Source organism: Nerophis lumbriciformis, linkage group LG32, assembly GCF_033978685.3.
Source record: "Nerophis lumbriciformis linkage group LG32, RoL_Nlum_v2.1, whole genome shotgun sequence".
Taxonomy (NCBI): domain Eukaryota; kingdom Metazoa; phylum Chordata; class Actinopteri; order Syngnathiformes; family Syngnathidae; genus Nerophis; species Nerophis lumbriciformis.
Window position 1 is genome coordinate 5625533 of NC_084579.2, and position 23061 is coordinate 5648593.

The 23061-nt window shown below is 42.2% G+C and overlaps 2 protein-coding genes across 2 annotated transcripts in view; both read left to right on the top strand.

Moving 5' to 3' along the window:
- LOC133574916 (zinc metalloproteinase nas-4) overlaps positions 1–6594 on the top strand; it is a 6789-nt gene extending 195 nt beyond the window's left edge. Inside the window, exons 2-10 of the mRNA XM_061927264.2 lie at positions 1–31; positions 97–135; positions 2046–2095; positions 2182–2251; positions 2321–2435; positions 4286–4458; positions 6043–6124; positions 6191–6312; positions 6408–6594. The exon at positions 1–31 is cut by the window's left edge and continues 2 nt beyond it. Coding sequence (XP_061783248.1) covers positions 1–31; positions 97–135; positions 2046–2095; positions 2182–2251; positions 2321–2435; positions 4286–4458; positions 6043–6124; positions 6191–6312; positions 6408–6460 — 735 coding nt within the window. The 3' untranslated portion in view covers positions 6461–6594. The remainder of the gene's footprint in view (positions 32–96; positions 136–2045; positions 2096–2181; positions 2252–2320; positions 2436–4285; positions 4459–6042; positions 6125–6190; positions 6313–6407) is intronic.
- Positions 6595–8428: 1834 nt separating this feature from the next.
- wdr45 (WD repeat domain 45) lies at positions 8429–21102 on the top strand. Its single transcript, XM_061926781.2, has 10 exons — positions 8429–8608; positions 14000–14074; positions 14155–14259; positions 14316–14424; positions 14484–14578; positions 14653–14732; positions 19846–20054; positions 20117–20218; positions 20287–20432; positions 20500–21102. Exons 1-10 carry the CDS (start codon positions 8560–8562, stop codon positions 20607–20609), a joined length of 1080 nt encoding a protein of 359 aa, XP_061782765.1. The 5' UTR covers positions 8429–8559; the 3' UTR covers positions 20610–21102.
- Positions 21103–23061: the final 1959 nt, after the last annotated feature.

Consider the following 23061-nt stretch of genomic DNA (forward strand, 5'->3'; position numbering starts at 1 on the left):
GGTTCCGGTCCAATCCCTCCGGTCCACCCAGGTAAAGTCATGGTCACCTTTGGCGTCCGGTCTTGTGTCCTAACTAACGTTGGTGTGGTCCTGCAGAGATCCTCAGACTTCTCCACAACGCGGAGACGCTGGAAGGTAGGAAGACTCTTCTCTCTTTGTTCAAACAATCACGCTAGTGATGGGTTGATGAGGCGTCATGAAGCGTTTCGACACATTGCAAAACTGTATTGATACTGTGTCGATACTGTGTCACTAAATACTGACATCTGCTGGACATTAAAAATCCCTACAGGCAACCTATGGACCGACTCAACTGACACTGATTTGATGCCCTAGTACAGGGGTCACCAACCTTTTTGAAACCAAAAACTACTTCTTGGCTACTGATTAATGCGAAGGGCTACCAGTTTGATACACACTTAAATAAATAAATATATTGTCATCTGTAAGTTACACGTAAGTGTGATTTAAACAAGAATAGCTAAATAAATACATTTATATATATATATTAAAAAAATGGGTATTTGGGTCTGTCAGTCCGTCGTACATTTTTTTTCCCTTTTACGGAAGGTTTTTTGTAGAGAATAAATGATGAAAAAAACACTTAATTGAACGGTTTAAAAGAGGAGAAAACACGAAAAAAAAAAAAAAATTTGAAACATAGTTTATCTTCAATTTCGACTCTTTAAAATTCAAAAAGAAGAGAAAAACTTGCTTATTTGAATCTTTTTGAAAAAATAAAAAAAAGGATTTATGGAGCATCATTAGTAATTTTTCCTGATTAAGATACATTTTAGAATTTTGATGACATGTTTTGAATTGGTTAAAATCCAATCTGCACTTTGTTAGAATATTTAACAAATTGGACCAAGCTATATTTCTAACAAAGACAAATCAGTATTTCTTCTAGATTTTCCAGAACAAGAAATTCAAAATACTTTGAAATAAGATTTAAATTTGATTCTACAGATTTTCTAGATTTGCCAGAATAATTTTTTTTTTAATTTTAATCATAGTAAGTTTGAAGAAATATTTCACAAATATTCTTCGTCGAAAAAACAGAAGCTAAAATATTTATTATTCTTTACAATAAAAAAATAAATAAAATTACTTGAACATTGATTTAAATTGTCAGGAAAGAAGAGGAAGAAATTTAAAAGGTATATTTGTTTAAAAATCCTAAAATCATTTTTAAGGTTGTATTTTTTTCTCTAAAATTGTATTTCTAAAAGTAATAAGAAGCAAAGTAAAAAAAATAAATGAATTTAATTAAACAAGTGAAGACCCATCCATCCATCCATTTTCTACCGCTTATTCCAAGTGAAGACCAAGTCTTTAAAATATTTTCTTGGATTTTCAAATTCTATTTGAGTTTTGTCTCTTTTAGAATTAAAAATGTCGAGCAAAGCGAGACCAGCTTGCTAGTAAATAAATAAAATTTAAAAAATAGAGGCAGCTCACTGGTAAGTGCTGCTCTTTGAGCTATTTTTAGAACAGGCCAGCGGGCGACTCATCTGGTCCTTACGGGCTACCTGGTGACCGCGGGCACCGCGTTGGTGACCCCTGCCCTAGTTTATACAATAATATAAACCAAGTCATTGTATTTCATTTAGGATTATTTCATATCTTCATTTAAATAAAAATATATTTATCTTTTTTAGATACAGTCAATAAATAATGTGAACATGTATCATAACATGGAAATCTAAGAGAACATGTTGTGGATGATTGTGGACTGGGAATTTTTTTAATTTTATTTTTTTACACGTTTTTATAAAAATAAAAAGTTTTTCCGACGTATTACATTTTAGACGATTTCTCTTCTTAGTTATTATTTCTCCGGCTGTAGAAAAGAGACGCTCACAGGGCACAGAGGAGGCGTCAGTGCGACACAGTTGGCGTATCGGTCACGTGACCAAAACAGCTCATGATCGGTCACGTGACTTTCTAAAAGCGGTACGCGCACCGACACAGGGTTTCGCTCTATGAGCTCGACGCATCGGTGTTGCCGGACCCATCACTAAATCACGCTCTGATGTCCACAGAACTGATGACGAAGGATAAAGGTCTGCAGGAGGGCGACATTCTCCTCAAAGTCAGTCTTCTTTCTCTTCATCTCTTTACCAAGCTAGCCATAATCCACACCAGGTCACATGGTTTCCTCTTTCCCCCCCCCCACAGAAAGACCGGAACGCCGTGGACCATAAGTGGTCCACCCTCAAAATCCCGTACGAGATCAACCCAAACCTGGGTAAGTGAGTTTGTGTCTTGCCCCGAGTCTTGCCAGCGAGTCTAAGCTGTGCCGTGGTTGTTTTGACAGTGGCTCGCACCGATGAAATCCTGGCCGCGTTCAAGATGATCTCCGACAACACCTGCCTGTCCTTCCACAAGCGCACCACCGAGAAGGACTACATCGCCTTCGTATCCTCCCAAGGGTCTGAGAGTCTAACATATTGACCCCCTCACATGTGATAAACTGAGTGTGCTGAGGATAGACCCCTGGGGTACTAATCACCAGATGCTTGTTTTCTTTGCATTTTTGCAAAAAACCTTTTATTTTGAAGCTAGCTTCTTGTAGTTCCGCTTTGTTCCAGAGGAGGCTCTCTACTGGTTGAAGTTTATTTTGAACTTGAAAAGGAGTAGGAAGACTCTAAGCTTTTCTACTTTGTAGAAAACACCACCAGATTATTTTCACTTCCGGTTCTCTATTGTTACAAGTCCTTCTAAATGCAACATAGTCAAGTCAGTCATGACTCACTTAATGCACAGGTGTCAAACTCAAGGCCCGGGGGCCGGTTCTGGCCCGCCACATCATTCTATGTGGCCCACGAAAGCCTAAAAAATGGTATTTTATTACATTTATTTTACTAAATGCATTCGTTCTTACAATTTTGACAGAAAAAAAAAAATGCATATTTCAAACTTTTTTAGTGGTTAGTGTCCGCCCTGAGATGGGTAGGTTGCGAGTTCAAACCCCGGCCGAGTCATACCAAAGACTATAAAAATGGGAGCCATTACCTCCCTGCTTGGCACCCCTTGGGGTTAAATTGGGGGTTAAATCCCCAAAAATGATTCCCGGGCGTGGCCACTGCTGCTGCCCACTGCTCCCCTCACCTCCCAGGGGGGTGAACAAGGGTGATGGGTCAAATGCAGAGGACACATTTCACCACACCTAGTGTGTGTGTGTGTGTGTGTGTGTGTGTGTGTGTGTGTGTGTGTGTGTGACAATCATTGGTACTTTAACCTTTAACTTTAATGGCGAGCTGACAACGAGGGCGCTAATCACTAGCTAACAACCACTGCAACAATTGCTGGCTGGCAACTGACGCGCTAATTGCTAGTTGGCAACTAACGCTGCAATCTCTAGCTGACAAATAGCACGCCGATCGCTAGCTGACAGCTAGGGAGCTAATCAGTAGCTGACAAATAGAGCACTAATCAGTAGCTGACAATTAGCGTGGTAATCGCTAACTGTTAACTAGCATACCGATCGCTAGCTGGCAACTAGAGTGCTAATCGCTAGCTGACAAGTAACATGCTAATGGCTGACAACTAACGCGCTATTTAACTGACAACTAGCACACTGATCGCTAGCTGACAGCTAGGGAGCTAATCAGTAGCTGACAAATAAAGCACTAATCACTAGCTGACAATTAGCGTGGTAATCGCTAACTATTAACTAGCATACCGATCGCTAGCTGGCAACTAGAGTGCTAATCGCTAGCCGACCACTAACATGCTAATGGCTGACAACTAACGCGCTATTTAACTGACAACTAGCACACTGATCGCTAGCTGGCAACTAGAGTGCTAATCGCTAGCTGGTTAATGTGCTCATGACTGATACTTTTTTTTTTTTTTTTTTACTAAATGCATTCAATCTTTCAATTTTGACAAGAAAAAAAGCATATTTTAAACTTTAATGTCTGATCATGCTAATTATATTATTATATACTGTATAACAAAACTCTTTTTGTGAGATAAAAACAGTTAAATGTCTGCTTGCCACCTTTTTATTTCTGATTTTAAAGCAAGTTATACATAAAATAAAGTAATCTGCATTAGTATTAATCACAGGTTTCATGTAAATGAATTAAAAGCAGCCATTACTGCCATGAAACTGAGTTTGACACTCCTGACTTCACCACATCTTCTTTGGAATAAGTTCAAGGAGTTTAGTTTTCTGTGAACATTTTAGTAGTTTGAAGACTTTCTTCAACCGGATCATGTTAGTAAATGGACTATGTTGAAGTGTGTTTGACCTTCTGACCGTGCCGTCACGTAGGTGCGCGTCGTACGTGGGCGCCATCGGCGGCAAGCAGGGCGTGCACGTGGGCCCCACCTGCATGGTGGGCAACATCGTGCACGAGATCCTCCACGCGCTGGGCTTCTACCACGAGCACACCAGGGAGGACCGCAAGGGATACATCACCATCGTGTCTGAAAACATCATGAAAGGTGAGAAGGTTATTTAACGCAAGGGGTCCCCAAACTTTTTGACCCCGGGGGGGCATTGGGTTGTGTACAGTACACACACACACACACACACACACACACGTGTGCACACACACACACGTGTGTGTGCACACGTGTGTATATATGTGTATCTCATTCTTTCCTTCATTCTTTCCTTCATTCCTTCCCTCTTTCCTTCATTCCTTCCATCCTTCATTATTTCCTTCCTTATTTCTAGCCTTCATTCCTTCCAGCCTTCTTTCCTTATTTCCTTCCTTATTTCTAGCCTTCTTTCCTTCCAGCCTTCCTTACTTCTAGCCTTCTTTCCTTCCAGCCTTCCTTACTTCAGCCTTATTTCTAGCCTTCTTTCCTTCCAGCCTTCCTTACTTCAGCCTTATTTCTAGCCTTCTTTCCTTCCTTATTTCTAGCCTTCTTTCCTTCCTTCCTTATTTCTAGCCTTCTTTCCTTCCTTCCTTATTTCCAGCCTTCTTTCCTTACTTCCTTATTTCCATCCTTTATTTCCTTATTTCCAGCCTTCATTCCTTGTGTAGCCTGATTTCCTTCCTTTTTTCCTTCCTTCCTTATTTCTAGCCTTCCTTCCTTCCAGCCGTATTTCTAGCCTTCTTTCCTTCCTTCCTTATTTCTAGCCTTCTTTCCTTCCAGCCTTCCTTACTTCAGCCTTATTTCTAGCCTTCCTTACTTCAGCCTTATTTCTAGCCTTCTTTCCTTACTTCCTTCCTTATTTCTAGCCTTCTTTCTTTCCTTCCTTCCTTATTTCTAGCCTTCTTTCCTTCCTTCCTTCCTTATTTCTAGCCTTCTTTCCTTCCTTCCTTATTTCTTTCCTTATTTCCTTCCTTATTTCTTTCCTTATTTCCTTCCTTCCTTATTTCTTTCCTTATTTCCTTCCTTCCTTATTTATAGCCTTCTTTCCTTCCTTCCTTATTTATAGCCTTCTTTCCTTCCTTCCTTATTTATAGCCTTCTTTCCTTCCTTCCTTATTTATAGCCTTCTTTCCTTCCTTCCTTATTTCCTTTTATTTCTTTATTTCCATCCTTTATTTCTTTATTTCCATCCTTTATTTCTTTATTTCCATCCTTTATTTCCTTATTTCCATCCTTTATTTCCTTATTTCCATCCTTCATTCCTTCCTTATTTCCTTCTTTCTTTTTATTTCTTTATTTCCATCCTTCATTCCTTCCTTATTTCCTTTTATTTCTTTATTTCCATCCTTTATTTCCATCCTTCATTCCTTCCTTATTTCTACCTTCTTTCCTTATTTCTAGCCTTCTTTCCTTTCATCCTTCCTTATTTCTAGCCTGATTTCCTTCTTTCACACACCGATGTGTCGTTATCAATGGGGAAAATGCATTTTTAGACGATATGAGCGGCTAGGAGACACCGAGAGTAACAAGCAGTAGAAAATGTATTAGAAAGGACAGGTTTATAATAATCTAAATTACAATTTTTTTTTAACTTGGGACTCCCACGGGCCGGATTTTAGACGCTGGCAGGCCGGGTCCTGCCCGCGGGCCGTAGTTTGGGGACCCTGATTTAACGTGTTTTTCACGCTTGATTCCTGTCTCTAAGGGCGGGAACGCAACTTCAAAATGCAAACTGGCAAAACCTTCCAGCTTCCGTACGACCTGTCCTCCATCATGCACTACGGCAGGTAACGTATACACACACACACACACACACACACACACTTGGAACTGAGCTCCTTTTTTGTTCGCAGCACTTTTTTTTCAACCAACGGCCGTCCCACCATCAAGGCCAAAGTGAAGGAGACGGAAATGGGCCAGCGAGGCAGAATGACGTCCATCGACATCCAGAGAGTGCGCAGCCTCTACAACTGTGGTACTTCACTTCTGAACTTTTACAGCAGACTAACGCGGCCTCTGTGTGCTAACGCGGCCTCTGTGCGCTAACGCTGCTAACTTTGTTCTTGGCAGACTCTGCAGAGAATCAAAACCAAACCAGTGAGAAGAAAGTGGGCGAGGTATAGTGGCGCCTCTTGGGCCATATCAGAGACCTGCATCTGTACCAACACGTGACGTCATCGGTCGTGCGACATTAGCAAGACCACATTTAAACCCAAGATGCTAACTTATGAATAAAATCACAATTTCTGACCCATTATTTATCCAATTTGTGTTTGATTTTAAAATGTGTGTAATATGTCGTTAAATAAACCATATTGAAAATTTAGTACAAAAGCGTAAATGTGTCAAAGTTGGTGGCCTAATGGTCGTCTTTTACATATAAAATTTATCAATTTACTACACAATTATGATTGTATTAAACTAAAATACCCTTATTTGTAGAGTTTAACAAAACTAAACGGAAGTACTTTGGCGTTTTCTCGCGTAAACAAAACGCGTCGAGTTGCAACCACAGACCTCTTATAAGCAGACGCAGCATTGGCTGCTGTGAAACGAGAAATTGGGCTGCCATCTTGAAGTGGTGATGAAGAGCTGGCGAGCAGCCTAAACTGACAGTTGACAGGTAGAAAACAAAGATGGTGTTCAGCGTTTTCCTGCTCAAATGAGCAGACTGTTGAAAATAGGAATCGGGGGATTACTTTTCACAAGTAAGATTTAACATGAACGTACTATTGGTTGTATTTTGTGAAAATATTACCACAGAGTTGAGGAGCAAAGATCTTCAATAGTACTGAAATCATAGTCGCTAGCAAACAAGAGTATGACCATAAAAGAATTGCTTGTCAATGAAATTAATTTCATTTAAAAATGTCATACTTAAATAACAAAGTTGAAATAAATGATTCTGACACCTAAAACAAAATTCACCAGCCGCCACTGATTATGATGCATTCTCATTTTAAGCAAAGTATAAGACAATACTTTCTTAACAGTATATATGTAACCAGGAATAAGTCTTCAAGTAACAATATTCAAATACTAACATTGTTGGGTAAAACAGAATTTGGTTTTATTCTGAATCCAGTGAAACAGATTGGTGGTTTTAGCTGATATAAAGACTTTCAGGTGTTTGTATATGTTTATGTTTAAGTATTTGGCAGACGCTTTTATCCAAAGCGACATACATAAAAAAATACATATAAAACAATCACTGTAAACATGATCATTTAAGGGAAGAATGTAATAGAAAATATCAATACAAAGTGTCAAGACAGAATAAACTCTCTGCTGCTGCAGCAACAGAGATAGTCTATAGATATATAGATATCTAATGTATTCATACATTGTTTATGTAGGATATACGCATGTATATAAAACCTAATCATATTGTTTCTTCAATTTAAAAATAGCTGACCCTTCTCTCTGGGATTATATTCCCAGTTTTGATCTCAGACGCCTGGTCACTTATAGCATATAAGAATATTCTATTACTGTTAAGCAAACTATGAATAGTAAAACATGTGTCCTTTATCATAGCTACACGTATGACAAAAAAGCGCGTGAAAATCAGTGGTATTCAGTGAGGTAAGATGAATTAAATGCGCTGACAGTTCATTGCTCCTGCCAAATGAATTGCACTGAGTGGAGCGGATCACCACTCCAAGATGGCGGCCCCGCGTCTCGTCAGCGCCAGTAGGCAGTAGCGCTCCATGCTGCGTCTACTTATAAGATGTCTATGAGTGATACATTTAAACCCAAGATGCTAACTTGTGAATAAAATCCCAATTTCTGACCCATTTATCCAATTGTTTTTCATTCGCCATGTGTTTGTGTTTTTAAAGTGTGTATAATATGTCGTTAGATAAACCATATTGGAAATTTAGTATAAAAACGTAAATGTGTCAAAGTTGGTGGCCTAATGGTCGTCTTTTACATATAAACTTGATCAATTTAATACGTAATTATGATTGTGTTAAAAACTAGAATACCCTTTATTTGTGCAGTTTTTTTTGTTTCGAAAAACTAACCGGAAACGGAAGTAAACCGGAAGTACTGTGACGTTTCCTCGCGTAAACAAAACAACGCGTCGAGTTGCAACATCTTTGTTGTGGTCTTCACTTTGATAGCAACAAAGGCCATCTTTCGAATCCCGAATCTATTCTCAACTGCCGCAGCAAAGCAGTTCGACGTCTAAAGGATTTGTAGAAGCCAAGAAGCAGACATGGCCCAGCAGCGAGGAGTCAACAGTCTGCAGTTCAACCAGGATCACAGTAAGTTGCCAGACGCTCATCGTCACGTCCACTCCACACTACTTGTGTATCTTGTATGAAATTATGATTTAATTTATATTAAACTAAGGGACAAGCGGTAGGAAATGGATGGATGGATGGTCCTAAAGGCACCTTGTTATTGTGGAATACTAACTATATGTCTCCATAGCAGTATTGGGCCGCTAATTGCTAGCTGGCATCTAGTGTGCTAATCACTAGCTGACAACTAAGGCGCTATTCGCTAACTGGCAACTGGCGGGTTAATTGCTAGCTGACAACTAGGGCATTAATCGCTAGTTGTAGTTGGGTCCGGCAACACCGATGCATCGGCGCATGCGTCGAGCTCATAGAGCAAAACCCTGTGTCGGTGCGCGTACCGCTTTTAGAAAGTCACGTGACCGATCACGAGCTGTTTTGGTCACGTGACCGATACGCCAACTGTGTCGCACTGACGCCTCCTCTGTGCCCTGTGAGCGGCTCTTTTCTACAGCCGGAGAAATAATAACTAAGAAGAGAAATCGTCTAAAATGTAATACGTCGGAAAAACTTTTTATTTTTGTTTTTTTTATAAAAATGTGTAAAAAAATAAAATTAAAAAAATTCCCAGTCCACAATCATCCACAACACGTTCTCTTAGATTTCCATGTTATGATACATGTTCACATTATTTATTGACTATCTAAAAAAGATAAAAATATATTTTTATTTAAATGAAGATATGAAATAATCCTAAATGAAATACAATGACTTGGTTTATATTATTGTATATACTAGGGCAGGGGTCACCAACGCGGTGCCCGCGGTCACCAGGTCGCCCGTAAGGACCAGATGAGTCGCCCGCTGGCCTGTTCTAAAAATAGCTCAAAGAGCAGCACTTACCAATGAGCTGCCTCTATTTTTTAAATTTTATTTATTTACTAGCAAGCTGGTCTCGCTTTGCTCGACATTTTTAATTCTAAAAGAGACAAAACTCAAATAGAATTTGAAAATCCAAGAAAATATTTTAAAGACTTGGTCTTCACTTGGAATAAGCGGTAGAAAATGGATGGATGGATGGGTCTTCACTTGTTTAAATAAATTCATTTATTTTTTACGTTGCTTCTTATTACTTTTAGAAATACAATTTTAGAGAAAAAATACAACCTTAAAAATGATTTTAGGATTTTTAAACAAATATACCTTTTTACCTTTTAAATTTCTTCCTCTTCTTTCCTGACAATTTAAATCAATGTTCAAGTAAATTTATTTATTTTTTATTGTAAAGAATAATAAATATTTTAGCTTCTGTTTTTTCGACGAAGAATACCTACTCAGTGGCCTAGTGGTTAGAGTGTCCGCCCTGAGATCGGTAGGTTGTGAGTTCAAACCCCGGCAGAGTCATACCAAAGACTATAAAAATGGGACCCATTACCTCCCTGCTTGGCACTCAGCATCAAGGGTTGGAATTGGGGGTTAAATCACCAAAATGATTCCCGGGCGCGGCCACCGCTGCTGCCCACTGCTCCCCTCACCTCCCAGGGGGTGATCAAGGGTGATGGGTCAAATGCAGAGAATAATCTCGCCACACCTAGTGTGTGTGTGACAATCATTGGTACTTTAACTTTTTAACTTTAATATTTGTGAAATATTTCTTCAAACTTACTATGATTAAAATTCAAAAAAATTATTCTGGCAAATCTAGAAAATCTGTAGAATCAAATTTAAATCTTATTTCAAAGTATTTTGAATTTCTTTTAAAATTTTTGTTCTGGAAAATCTAGAAGAAATACTGATTTGTCTTTGTTAGAAATATAGCTTGGTCCAGTTTGTTAAATATTCTAACAAAGTGCAGATTGGATTTTAACCAATTTAAAACATGTCATCAAAATTCTAAAATGTATCTTAATCAGGAAAAATGACTAATGATGTTCCATAAATTCTTTTTTTTAATTTTTTCAAAAAGATTCAAATAAGCTAATTTTTCTCTTCTTTTTGTCGGTTGAATTTTGAATTATAAAGAGTCGAAATTGAAGATAAACTATGTTTCAAAATTTTATTTTAATTTTTTTCATGTTTTCTCCTCTTTTAAACCGTTCAATTAAGTGTTTTTTTTCATCATTTATTCTCTACAAAAAACCTTCCGTAAAAAGAAAAAAAAATGTACGACGGAATGACAGACAGAAATACCCATTTTTTTATATACAGGTAAAAGCCAGTAAATTAGAATATTTTGAAAAACTTGATTTATTTCAGTAATTGCATTCAAAAGGTGTAACTTGTACATTATATGTATTCATTGCACACAGACTGATGCATTCAAATGTTTATTTCATTTAATTTTGATGATTTGAAGTGGCAACAAATGAAAATCCAAAATTCCGTGTGTCACAAAATTAGAATATTACTTAAGGCTAATACAAAAAAGGGATTTTTAGAAATGTTGGCCAACTGAAAAGTATGAAAATGAAAAATATGAGCATGTACAATACTCAATACTTGGTTGGAGCTCCTTTTGCCTCAATTACTGCGTTAATGCGGCGTGGCATGGAGTCGATGAGTTTCTGGCACTGCTCAGGTGTTATGAGAGCCCAGGTTGCTCTGATAGTGGCCTTCAACTGTTCTGCGTTTTTGGGTCTGGCATTCTGCATCTTCCTTTTCACAATACCCCACAGATTTTCTATGGGGCTAAGGTCAGGGGAGTTGGCGGGCCAATTTAGAACAGAAATACCATGGTCCGTAAACCAGGCACGGGTAGATTTTGTGCTGTGTGCAGGCGCCAAGTCCTGTTGGAACTTGAAATCTCCATCTCCATAGAGCAGGTCAGCAGCAGGAAGCATGAAGTGCTCTAAAACTTGCTGGTAGACGGCTGCGTTGACCCTGGATCTCAGGAAACAGAGTGGACCGACACCAGCAGATGACATGGCACCCCAAACCATCACTGATGGTGGAAACTTTACACTAGACTTCAGGCAACGTGGATCCTGTGCCTCTCCTGTCTTCCTCCAGACTCTGGGACCTCGATTTCCAAAGGAAATGCTAAATTTGCATGGTTGGGTGATGGTTTGGGGTTCGTCATCATTGTTCAAATATTGTAACGTCTGTCGAGACGCTTATCTCCGTTCGGTGCCACACGCCCACACCATCAAAATGCCGAGGCAAAAATTTCCAGATCAACACCATATGAAAAAATTAGTGATTTTTTCAGTTGTGATTTCCTTCTCTGCATGAAAGTTTAAAAGTAGCATATATTAATGCAGTATGAAGAAGAATGTTTTAAGTAGACATGCAAGCCTTGAAAGAACATTTTGAAAATCAAGACTACATTTCCTGCAAATGGGTGCATTTCTACCCTATATTTTAACTTTAGATTTATTCTCATATCAAACTTTTTTGGCTGTCTTTTTGACACTTACATCCGGCGCCCCCCTCCACACCCTGGATTATAAATAATGTAAATAATTCAATGTGATTATCTTGTGTGATGACTGTATTATGATGATAGTATATATCTGATAGTATATATCTGTATCATGAATCAATTTAAGTGGACCCCGACTTAAACAAGTTGAAAAACTTATTGGGGTGTTACCATTTAGTGGTCAATTGTTCGGAATATGTACTTCACTGTGCAACCTACTAATAAAAGTCTCAATCAATCAATCAAAACACATAGAATCATCATACTGCTGTGATTATATGCATCAAGTGTTCATTCAAGGCTAAGGCAAAATATCGAGATATATATTGTGTATCGCAATATGGCCTTAAAATATCGCAATATTTTAAAAACAGGTCAGTTTCTTGTTACCAACCATTGTGTATATTTTCCGCACTATTAGCCGCACCTAAAAACCACAAATTTACTCAAAAGCTGACAGTGCGGCTTATAACTCGGTGCGCTTTATATATGGATTAATATTAAGATTCATTTTCATAAAGTTTAGGTCTCGCAACTACGGTAAACAGCCGCCATCTTTTTTCCCCGTAGAAGAGGAAGTGCTTCTTCTTCTACGGTAAGCAACCGCCAAGGTAAGCACCCGCCCCCATAGAAGAGGAAGCGCGCGGGTATTACGTTTCATTTCCTTTGTGTGTTTACATCTGTAAAGACCACAAAATGGCTCCTACTAAGCGACACACTGTGGTTCTAGCTTGCCATGCTAATGGCCAGAAACTTCCACCCATGGTGATATTCAAAAGGAAGACCTTGCCAAAAGAGACCTTTCCAGCCGGCGTCATCATAAAAGCTAACTCGAAGGGATGGATGGATGAAGAAAAGATGAGCGAGTGGTTAAGGGAAGTTTACGCGAAGAGGCCGGGTGGCTTTTTTCACGCAGCTCCGTCCATGTTGATATACGACTCCATGCGCGCCCACATCACAGATGGTGTCAAAAAACAAGTGAAGCACACAAATACAACACTCGCCGTCATTCCGGGTGGATTAACCAAAGAACTCCAACCGCTCGATATTGGTGTCAACAAGGCATTTAAAGCATGACTGCGAACGGCGTGGGAACAATGGATGACCGAAGGCGAACACACATTCACTAAGACAGGGAGACAGCGCCGGACGACATACGCCAACATCTGCCAGTGGATCGTAAATGCCTGGGCGGATATTTCAGTCTCAACTGTGGTCCGAGCTTTCCGGAAGGCAGGATTCACGGAACTGCTGGAAAAACAACAGCGACACTGACTCTGATGACTTCGACGAGACGGAGCCGGCCATTTTGGATCCCGTAATTCGCCCAACTTTTTAATTCGGACACCGTAGGAGAAGAATTCGAGGGATTTATGAATGAAGAATAACTTCAGAAAGTGAGTGTTAGGTTTATTTTGTGTGTTGTGACATTAACGTTCGAGCAACATTAAGTTATTGATGTTATTGCTCTGCACTATTTTGAATTTTACTATGTTTGTGATTGCACATTTGCACATTACCGTACATTTTGGGAGTGAACAGAGTTGTTAGAACGCTGGTTTTTAATATATTATTAAAGTTTAACTGACCTATCTGACTGTTTTTTTGACATTCCCTGTAGCGCAGTTAGATGCGGCTTATAACACGGGGCGGCTTATAGGTGGACAAAGTTTTGAAATATGCCGTTCATTGAAGGCGCGGCTTATAACACGGGGCGGCTTATGGTGCGGAAAATACGGTATTCAAACTCCCCTAATTCAGCTGGCTAGTTGTTATCAAGAGTACTAAAACCCTTTTCAACATGATTCTGACAACTAAGTAGGCTAAATAACTTGAAACTTTAATACATGCTCGGATAGGCCAGTATCGGTCAGTATCGGTATCGGATCGGAAGTGCAAAAACAATATCGGTATCGGATCGGAAGTGCAAAAACCTGGATCGGGACATCCCTACTAAGTACACAGAATACTTGATCGGTATTCCTTCTTGTCAGGTTGCTTCTGCTGCTCCATGGAGTCAGGTGTGAGGATCTACAACGTGGAGCCTCTGATGGAGAAAGGTCACCTCGGTGAGCGTCTAGCCGCCGATGCCTCGCCGGCGTCCAACGGGCGCCACCTCTAACCCCGCCTTATGTCTCGGTCCGTGTAGATCACGAGCAAGTGGGAAGCGTGGCGCTGTGCTCCATGCTGCACCGATCCAACCTGCTGGCCGTGGTCGGGGGCGGAGTCAATCCCAAGTTCTCTGAAATATCAGGCGAGTGACTCAAAGTGGCTTTGATCCGAGCGGGTTTTGACGGTCGGTGTCTTTTACAGTCTTGATCTGGGACGACGCCCGCGAGTGCCGAGACGCCAAAGACAAGCTGGTGCTGGAGTTCACCTTCACCAAGCCCGTCTTGGCGGTCCGCATGAGACACGACAAGTGAGTCCGCCGCCGCTCGCTCGCCACAAACGCATCACGCCCACCGACTCTCTTCCCAGGATCGTCATCGTGTTGAAGAACCGCATCTACGTCTACACCTTTCCCGACAAGCCCGTCAAGCTGTTCGAGTTTGACACCCGAGACAATCCCAAAGGTGCTGCAAAACTCCCGTCAGCCATCTTGGAGTGGTTGCCGGCCATTTTGTAACCGCCAGTGCTGTCCCTACAGGTCTGTGTGACTTGTGTCCTAGTCTGGACAAGCAGCTGCTGGTCTTTCCAGGTCACAAATGTGGGAGCCTGCAGCTGGTGGTGAGTTCTACTCCGCTTCTTTGTCCTTCCTCTCCACATAACACGTGGACCATATAAAACCTATATTGTGTTATACATACCTGCCAACTACTCCGGTTTTCCCGTAATTAGTACGGTTTTCATCAACCTATTCCGGGTTACGGTTGCATCCATCCATCCATCCATCTTCTTCCGCTTATCTGAGGTCGGGTCGCGGGGGCAGCAGCTTAAGCAGGGAAGCCCAGACTTCCCTCTCCCCAGCCACTTCGTCCAGCTCCTCTCCCGGGGTTGCAGTGATAAAAAATACGGTTTTTCATTCATTTAGAAAAAATCTCGGCAGGGTCCTTGAGGGTGCATGGGAGTTTGCCCAACCAGTCTACATGTGTTTTGTGGACTTGGAGAAGGCATTCGACCGTGTCCCTCGGGAAGTCCTGTGGGGAGTGCTCAGGGAGTATGGGGTATCGGACTGTCTGATTGTGGCAGTCCGCTCCCTGTATGATCAGTGCCAGAGCTTGGTCCGCATTGCCGGCAGTAAGTCGGACACGTTTCCAGTGAGGGTTGGACTCCGCCAAGGCTGCCCTTTGTCACCGATTCTGTTCATAACTTTTATGGACAGAATTTCTAGGCGCAGTCAAGGCGTTGAGGGGATCTGGTTTGGTGGCTGCAGGATTAGGTCTCTGCTTTTTGCAGATGATGTGGTCCTGATGGCTTCATCTGGCCAGGATCTTCAGCTCTCGCTGGATCGGTTCGCAGCCGAGTGTGAAGCGACTGGGATGAGAATCAGCACCTCCAAGTCCGAGTCCATGGTTCTCGCCCGGAAAAGGGTGGAGTGCCATCTCCGGGTTGGGGAGGAGATCTTGCCCCACGTGGAGGAGTTCAAGTACCTCGGAGTCTTGTTCACGAGTGTGGGAAGAGTGGATCGTGAGATCGACAGGCGGATCGGTGCGGCGTCTTCAGTAATGTGGACGCTGTATCGATCCGTTGTGGTGAAGAAGGAGCTGAGCCGGAAGGCAAAGCTCTCAATTTACCGGTCGATCTACGTTCCCATCCTCACCTATGGTCATGAGCTTTGGGTTATGACCGAAAGGACAAGATCACGGGTACAAGCGGCCGAAATGAGTTTCCTCCGCCGGGTAGCGGGGCTCTCCCTTAGAGATAGGGTGAGAAGCTCTGTCATCCGGGAGGAGCTCAAAGTAAAGCCGCTGCTCCTCCACATCGAGAGGAGCCAGATGAGGTGGTTCGGGCATCTGGTCAGGATGCCACCCGAACGCCTCCCTAGGGAGGTGTTTAGGGCACGTCCGACCGGTAGGAGGCCGCGGGGAAGACCCAGGACACGTTGGGAAGACTATGTCTCCCAGCTGGCCTGGGAACGCCTCGGGATCCCACAGGAAGAGCTGGACGAAGTGGCTGGGGAGAGGGAAGTCTGGGATTCCCTGCTTAGGCTGCTGCCCCCGCGACCCGACCTCGGATAAGCGGAAGAAGATGGATGGATGGATGAATATTTTTTTTAAAGTTTTATTCACGAAATCGCGTAACAACAACGACAATCGACACTGCTTCCCGTAACTTCCTATCGAGCCATTCCGAATGCCATGCGCGAGGCTATTTATAGCACTGCTGCCAAGCACGAGGCACCTGTTGTCATTGTTTCCAAACGAGCGAACGATCATGGAATCAGCCGGAGAAAAATCGCAAACGAGTCTTAAACCGAAAAGAAAACCGCAGTCATTCCGTGAAGAATATTCAAAAAGCCTATCCGGGAATAATTATCCGTTCCAAAAAGGGTGAAAACTACGCGAATTGCACCTTGTGCAGACAAGATTTTTCGATCGGACACGGAGGAATTAGCGATGTAAAAGACCACGTTGGGACAAAAAAACACAAGTCTAATGCCGTTGCTAGCGATACAAGTGGAAAACTTTCAACGTTTTTCGGATTTTAGCCACAAAAAGGTAATGACACCAATGTTATCTATTGGAATTGTTTAGTACTGTTATACTGTTAAAAGTGTTTATACTATTTATGCTTTCAAGTCCAAGTTGAAGAAATCTTGTTAAATGTTGACAGCATAACTACCAAAATACAGAAGTATGTCCTTAATATTTTTGCAGTGCTATTTCTGTTGAAAAGTTCAAATGATTACATTAGAGATGTGATGTGCCACTTTTCAAGTGTCTGATGGCTTAAATTAATTTTCATTAATTTTTCATATTTGGAATTCTTTTGAAAGGCTTACAAAAAAACTACATTTGAATTGTAATTCCATGCTATTGACAGGACTATTAATTTTAATGAAGTTAGCTTACCATGTTTACAGTATGATCATTGTGATAGAAATGTGAATTTTAGGCACAGAATATTTTTTACAATTGAACAAGGCAGTAGATTATACAAGTTTGTCAGAAAGTTAATGACACCAATTTTTTTTTAATGGAATTGTTTAGTACTGTTTTACCATTTGTTTACTGTAAAAAGTGTTTAAACTGTTTATACTTTCAATTAACAAATTGAAGTCTTGTGAAAGGTTCACAGGATAACTGGCATTAACTGTCAAAATAATTTCAAACTATTGAAGTTAGCTTACAGAATAAACATGTCAATCAACCCATATGATTTTTGCTGTAATATTTTTGTTTTGAAAAGTCACTGTGACTGATAGAAAAGTGATGGTTTTAGCAACATTTTAACCTGTCTGAATGCTAATAATCATTTTGCGTTGGGGGGGCTTCGCCCCCCTGAACCCCCCACCTGCGGCCCCTGGACCCTGGCTACTAGGTTTTTCTGATTTCAAAAGTTGGCAGGTATGAATATATATTGCAGCTTCTTGCAATAACCACTTGAAAAGTGGCACATCACATCTCTAATGTAATCATTTTAACTTTTCAACAGAAATAGCACTGCAAAAATATTAAGGACATACTTCTGTATTTTGGTAGTTATGCTGTCAACATTTAACAAGATTTCTTCAACTTGGACTTGAAAGCATAAATAGTATAAACACTTTTAACAGTATAACAGTACTAAACAATTCCAATAGATAACATTGGTGTCATTACCTTTTTGTTTGCTCAATTATTGCCTCCGTAAATAAAACTTCGGCATTTATCACATCCAAAGAATCTGTTTGGGCGCAGACAAACGTTGAAAGTTTTCCACTTGTATCGCTAGCAACGGCATTAGACTTGTGTTTTTTTGTCCCAACGTGGTCTTTTACATCGCTAATTCCTCCGTGTCCGATCGAAAAATCTTGTCTGCACAAGGTGCAATTCGCATAGTTTTCACCCTTTTTGGAACGGATAATTATTCCCGGATAGGCTTTTGAATATTCTTCACGGAATGACTGCAGTTTTCTTTTCGGTTTAAGACTCGTTTGCGATTTTTCTCCGGCTGATTCCATGATCGTTCGCTCGTTTGGAAACAATGGCAACAGGTGCCTCGTGCTTGGCAGCGGTGCTATAAATAGCCTCGCGCATGGCATTCGGAATGGCTCGATAGGAAGTTACGGGAAGCAGTGTCGATTGTCATTGTTGTTACGCGATTCCGTGAATAAAACTTAAAAAATAATAAAACATTTTAATTAATGAAAAACTGTATTTTTTATCACTGCAACCGTAACCCGGAATAGGTTGATGAAAACCGTACTAATTACGGGAAAACCGGAGTAGTTGGCAGGTATGTCATTGTATTCTCTTTTAATTTACCATTTACACAATTTGACAACTTCACTGGTTTTGTAGCATCCAGAAGAAGTCACACAAAGTCCGACGCTCTTTTTAGCTTTTATTGCCGATTTTAAGCTACCAACAGGCCCAATTCCAACAAGTATTTCCTCCATGCACACACGTCCGCCTTCGTGTTTCATTGCTAGACATTAGAGATGCGCAGTTTGCGGGCACAACCGCGGAGTCCGCGGATCGGGCGGATGAAATTTTAAAAAATTAGATTTTATCCGCGGGTCGGGTCGGGCGGTTGAAATTAAAAAAAATTAGATTTTAAATAGATTCAGGCGGGTGGCAGTTAAACCAATTCGGAAATATATATACATAGTTAAATGTTGTTACCCACATACGAAAAACGAGCAGGCACCTGCAGCATATGCCACAACAGAAGAAAAAAAAAAAAGAGATGGACACTTTTACGGAGCGGAGAAGGGACGCCTCGCCGGGGTCCGGCACCGAGGCCCTTTCCCCCGAGAGGGCCCCACCGGGAGCCGTAGCTGAGGCGATCCGCGAGAAGGGCCCGACGCACGTCCAGGGTCACCACCCCGCCTCGGCCGGCGTCACGCGCAGCAGGTAAGCAGCTTACCTGCCCGCCACCCCCATGGCCGGGGGCTCGTAACAGGGGTCACTCCGCGCGCTCCGCCCGCGCAGCTTACCTGCCCGCCACCCCTGTTGCCGGGGGCGCGTAACAGGGGTCACTCCGCGCGCAGTGCGCTCACGAAAGGGGTGGGGCTCACCCTGGTTGATATAGACAGCAGGACGGTGGCCATGGAAGTCGGAACCCGCTAAGGAGTGTGTAACAACCCACCTGCCGAATCAACTAGCCCTGAAAATGGATGGCGCTGGAGCGTCGGGCCCATACCCGGCCGTCGCCGGCAGCGAGACGCGCTTGGAGGTGCGCTCAGCGCGGCTCCCATATGATTGCGCACTGGTGTGCGTCTGGGTCGTGACAGCGTGGCACGCGAATGTCTGTGCTGCATTGGATCAGTCTCCTTTCTTTAACAGGCAAAAGCTTTATAACCTCACTAATGCCTTGCATCGTCTATATTAGATATATAACAACGGGCGGGTGCGGTTCTGATTAAATGTTAGATCGGGTGGATGGCGGATGGTTGACAACTTTCTGATGTGGTTGCGGATGAAATAATTGCCTAGCCACGCATCTCTACTAGACATACAACACTTCCTCATTCTTTGCCGACACAGTGTGTTCACAGACCACGAGAGTAACAAGCGGTAGAAAATGGATTGATGGATGGGTGAGAAAGGACAGATTAAAAAAATAATATTAATAAAAAAAGAAAAACACATTTATTTTGTTTACTCTGGACTTCAAAATCCGGCCCACGGGCTAAAGTTTAGGGACCAGTGATGTATATCACGCACCTCTAATGTGGACCTGCCTCATCCTCCAGGACTTGTCCAACACCAAGCCTGGAACCTCGTCCGCCCCGTTCACCATCAACGCCCACCAGAGCGAGATCGCCTGCGTGGCGCTCAACCAGCCCGGCAGCGTGGCCGCCTCCGCCTCCCGCAAAGGAACGCTGATCCGTCTCTTCGACACCACCACCAGGGACAAGCTGGTGGAGCTGCGCAGAGGCACCGACCCCGCCACGCTCTACTGGTAACGCCCAGGAGGCGGAGTCACCGTGCGCGCCGACGTTAACATCCACTTCCTATTTGCAGCATCAACTTCAGTCACGACTCCTCCTTCCTGTGTGCGTCCAGCGACAAAGGCACCGTCCACATCTTCGCTCTCAAAGACACCAAACTGAACCGTCGTTCTGCGTAAGACCCCCTTTGACCCCGCCTCCTCGCCCACGCCTGACTATGTGTGTGTGTGTGTGTTACTGCAGGTTGGCGCGCGTGGGGAAAGTGGGCCCTGTGATTGGTCAGTACGTGGACAGTCAGTGGTCTTTGGCCAGCTTCACCGTGCCCGCCGAGTGCGCCTGCATCTGCGCCTTCGGGAAGAACACGTCCAAGAACGTCAACTCTGTCATCGGTGAGGACGCGTCTTGTTTTGTGTGTGTTTGCGCCCGACCTGAGACGTGTGTCGTGTCGTCCGGCAGCCATTTGTGTGGACGGAACCTTCCACAAGTACGTCTTCACGCCTGACGGGAACTGCAACAGGGAAGCCTTCGACGTCTATTTGGACATTTGCGACGACGACGACTTCTGAGGGCCGACGGGGAACGTCGGAGACAGTAAAGGCCGTCGGTCGTCATGGTAACAGGCGGACTGAGAAGTAAACACTCGATGTGTCGACAGTGAGTGAATTTTGACGGCGCGTCGCTCCACTTTTCCAAGTTAGCTCCTCCCCTTCCGCTATGACCACTGAGGGTGGTAAGTGTCCCTATTTGGAGTGTCATCAGTACAACATCCTGGTACTTACAGTGTACTGCATTTTAAGGAAGTACCGTATTTTCCGGACCATAGGGCGCACCGGATTATGAGGCGCACTGCCGATGAATGCTCTATTTTTGATCTGTTTTCATATATAAGGCGCACCGGATTATAGAGCGCAATAAAAGATTCATATTATGTGTCATGATAGATTGTGTAATGTTCTATATTTTCAATGGAACATATAACATGTTGGTGTTGTTTACTTGGGTCATATTGCAGTCTACACGTATCTCTTATGTGTGACTGCCATCATATTGCAGTCTACACATATCTCTTATGTGTGACTGCCATCATATTGCAGTCTACACATATCTCTTATGTGTGACTGCCATCATATTGCAGTCTACACGTATCTCTTATGTGTGACTGCCATCATATTGCAGTCTACACATATCTCTTATGTGTGACTGCCATCATATTGCAGTCTACACATATCTCTTATGTGTGACTGCCATCATATTGCAGTCTACACGTATCTCTTATGTGTGACTGCCATCATATTGCAGTCTACACATATCTCTTATGTGTGACTGCCATCATATTGCAGTCTACACATATCTCTTATGTGTGACTGCCATCATATTGCAGTCTACACATATCTCTTATGTGTGACTGCCATCATATTGCAGTCTACACGTATCTCTTATGTGTGACTGCCATCATATTGCAGTCTACACATATCTCTTATGTGTGACTGCCATCATATTGCAGTCTACACATATCTCTTATGTGTGACTGCCATCATATTGCAGTCTACACGTATCTCTTATGTGTGACTGCCATCATATTGCAGTCTACACATATCTCTTATGTGTGACTGCCATCATATTGCAGTCTACACGTATCTCTTATGTGTGACTGCCATCATATTGCAGTCTACACATATCTGTTGTGTGTGACTGCCATCATATTGCAGTCTACACATATCTCTTATGTGTGACTGCCATCATATTGCAGTCTACACATATCTCTTATGTGTGACTGCCATCATATTGCAGTCTACCCATATCTGTTGTGTGTGACTGCCATCATATTGCAGTCTACACATATCTCTTATGTGTGACTGCCATCATATTGCAGTCTACACATATCTCTTATGTGTGACTGCCATCATATTGCAGTCTACACATATCTCTTATGTGTGACTGCCATCATATTGCAGTCTACACATATTTCTTATGTGTGACTGCCATCATATTGCAGTCTACACATATCTCTTATGTGTGACTGCCATCATATTGCAGTCTACACGTATCTCTTATGTGTGACTGCCATCATATTGCAGTCTACACATATCTCTTATGTGTGACTGCCATCATATTGCAGTCTACACATATCTCTTGTGTGACTGCCATCATATTGCAGTCTACACGTATCTCTTATGTGTGACTGCCATCATATTGCAGTCTACACATATCTCTTATGTGTGACTGCCATCATATTGCAGTCTACACATATCTCTTATGTGTGACTGCCATCATATTGCAGTCTACACATATCTCTTATGTGTGACTGCCATCATATTGCAGTCTACACATATCTCTTATGTGTGACTGCCATCATATTGCAGTCTACACATATCTCTTATGTGTGACTGCCATCATATTGCAGTCTACACATATCTCTTATGTGTGACTGCCATCATATTGCAGTCTACCCATATCTGTTGTGTGTGACTGCCATCATATTGCAGTCTACATGTATCTCTTATGTTAACTGCCATCATATTGCAGTCTACACTATCTCGTATGTGTGACTGCCATCTACCGGTCACACTTATCATTTCACCAAATAAAATAGCTTCATGGTCGGTAAGCAAAACCAGAATGATTCCGTACATTAGGCGCACCGGGTTATAAGGCGCACTACGCTATCTCGTATGTGTGACTGCCATCTACTGGTCACACTTATTATTTCACCAAATAAAATAGCTTCGAGGTCGGTAAGCAAAACCAGAATTATTCCGTACATTAGGCGCACCGGGTTATAAGGTGCACTACACTATCTCGTATGTGTGACTGCCATCTACTGGTCACACTTATCATTTCACCAAATAAAATAGTTTCGAGGTCGGTAAGCAAAACCAGAATTATTCCATACATTAGGCGCACCGGGGTATAAGGCGCACTACAATATCTCGTATGTGTGACTGCCATCTACTGGTCAAACTTATCAATTCACCAAATAAAATAGTTTCGAGGTCGGTAAGCAAAACCAGAATTATT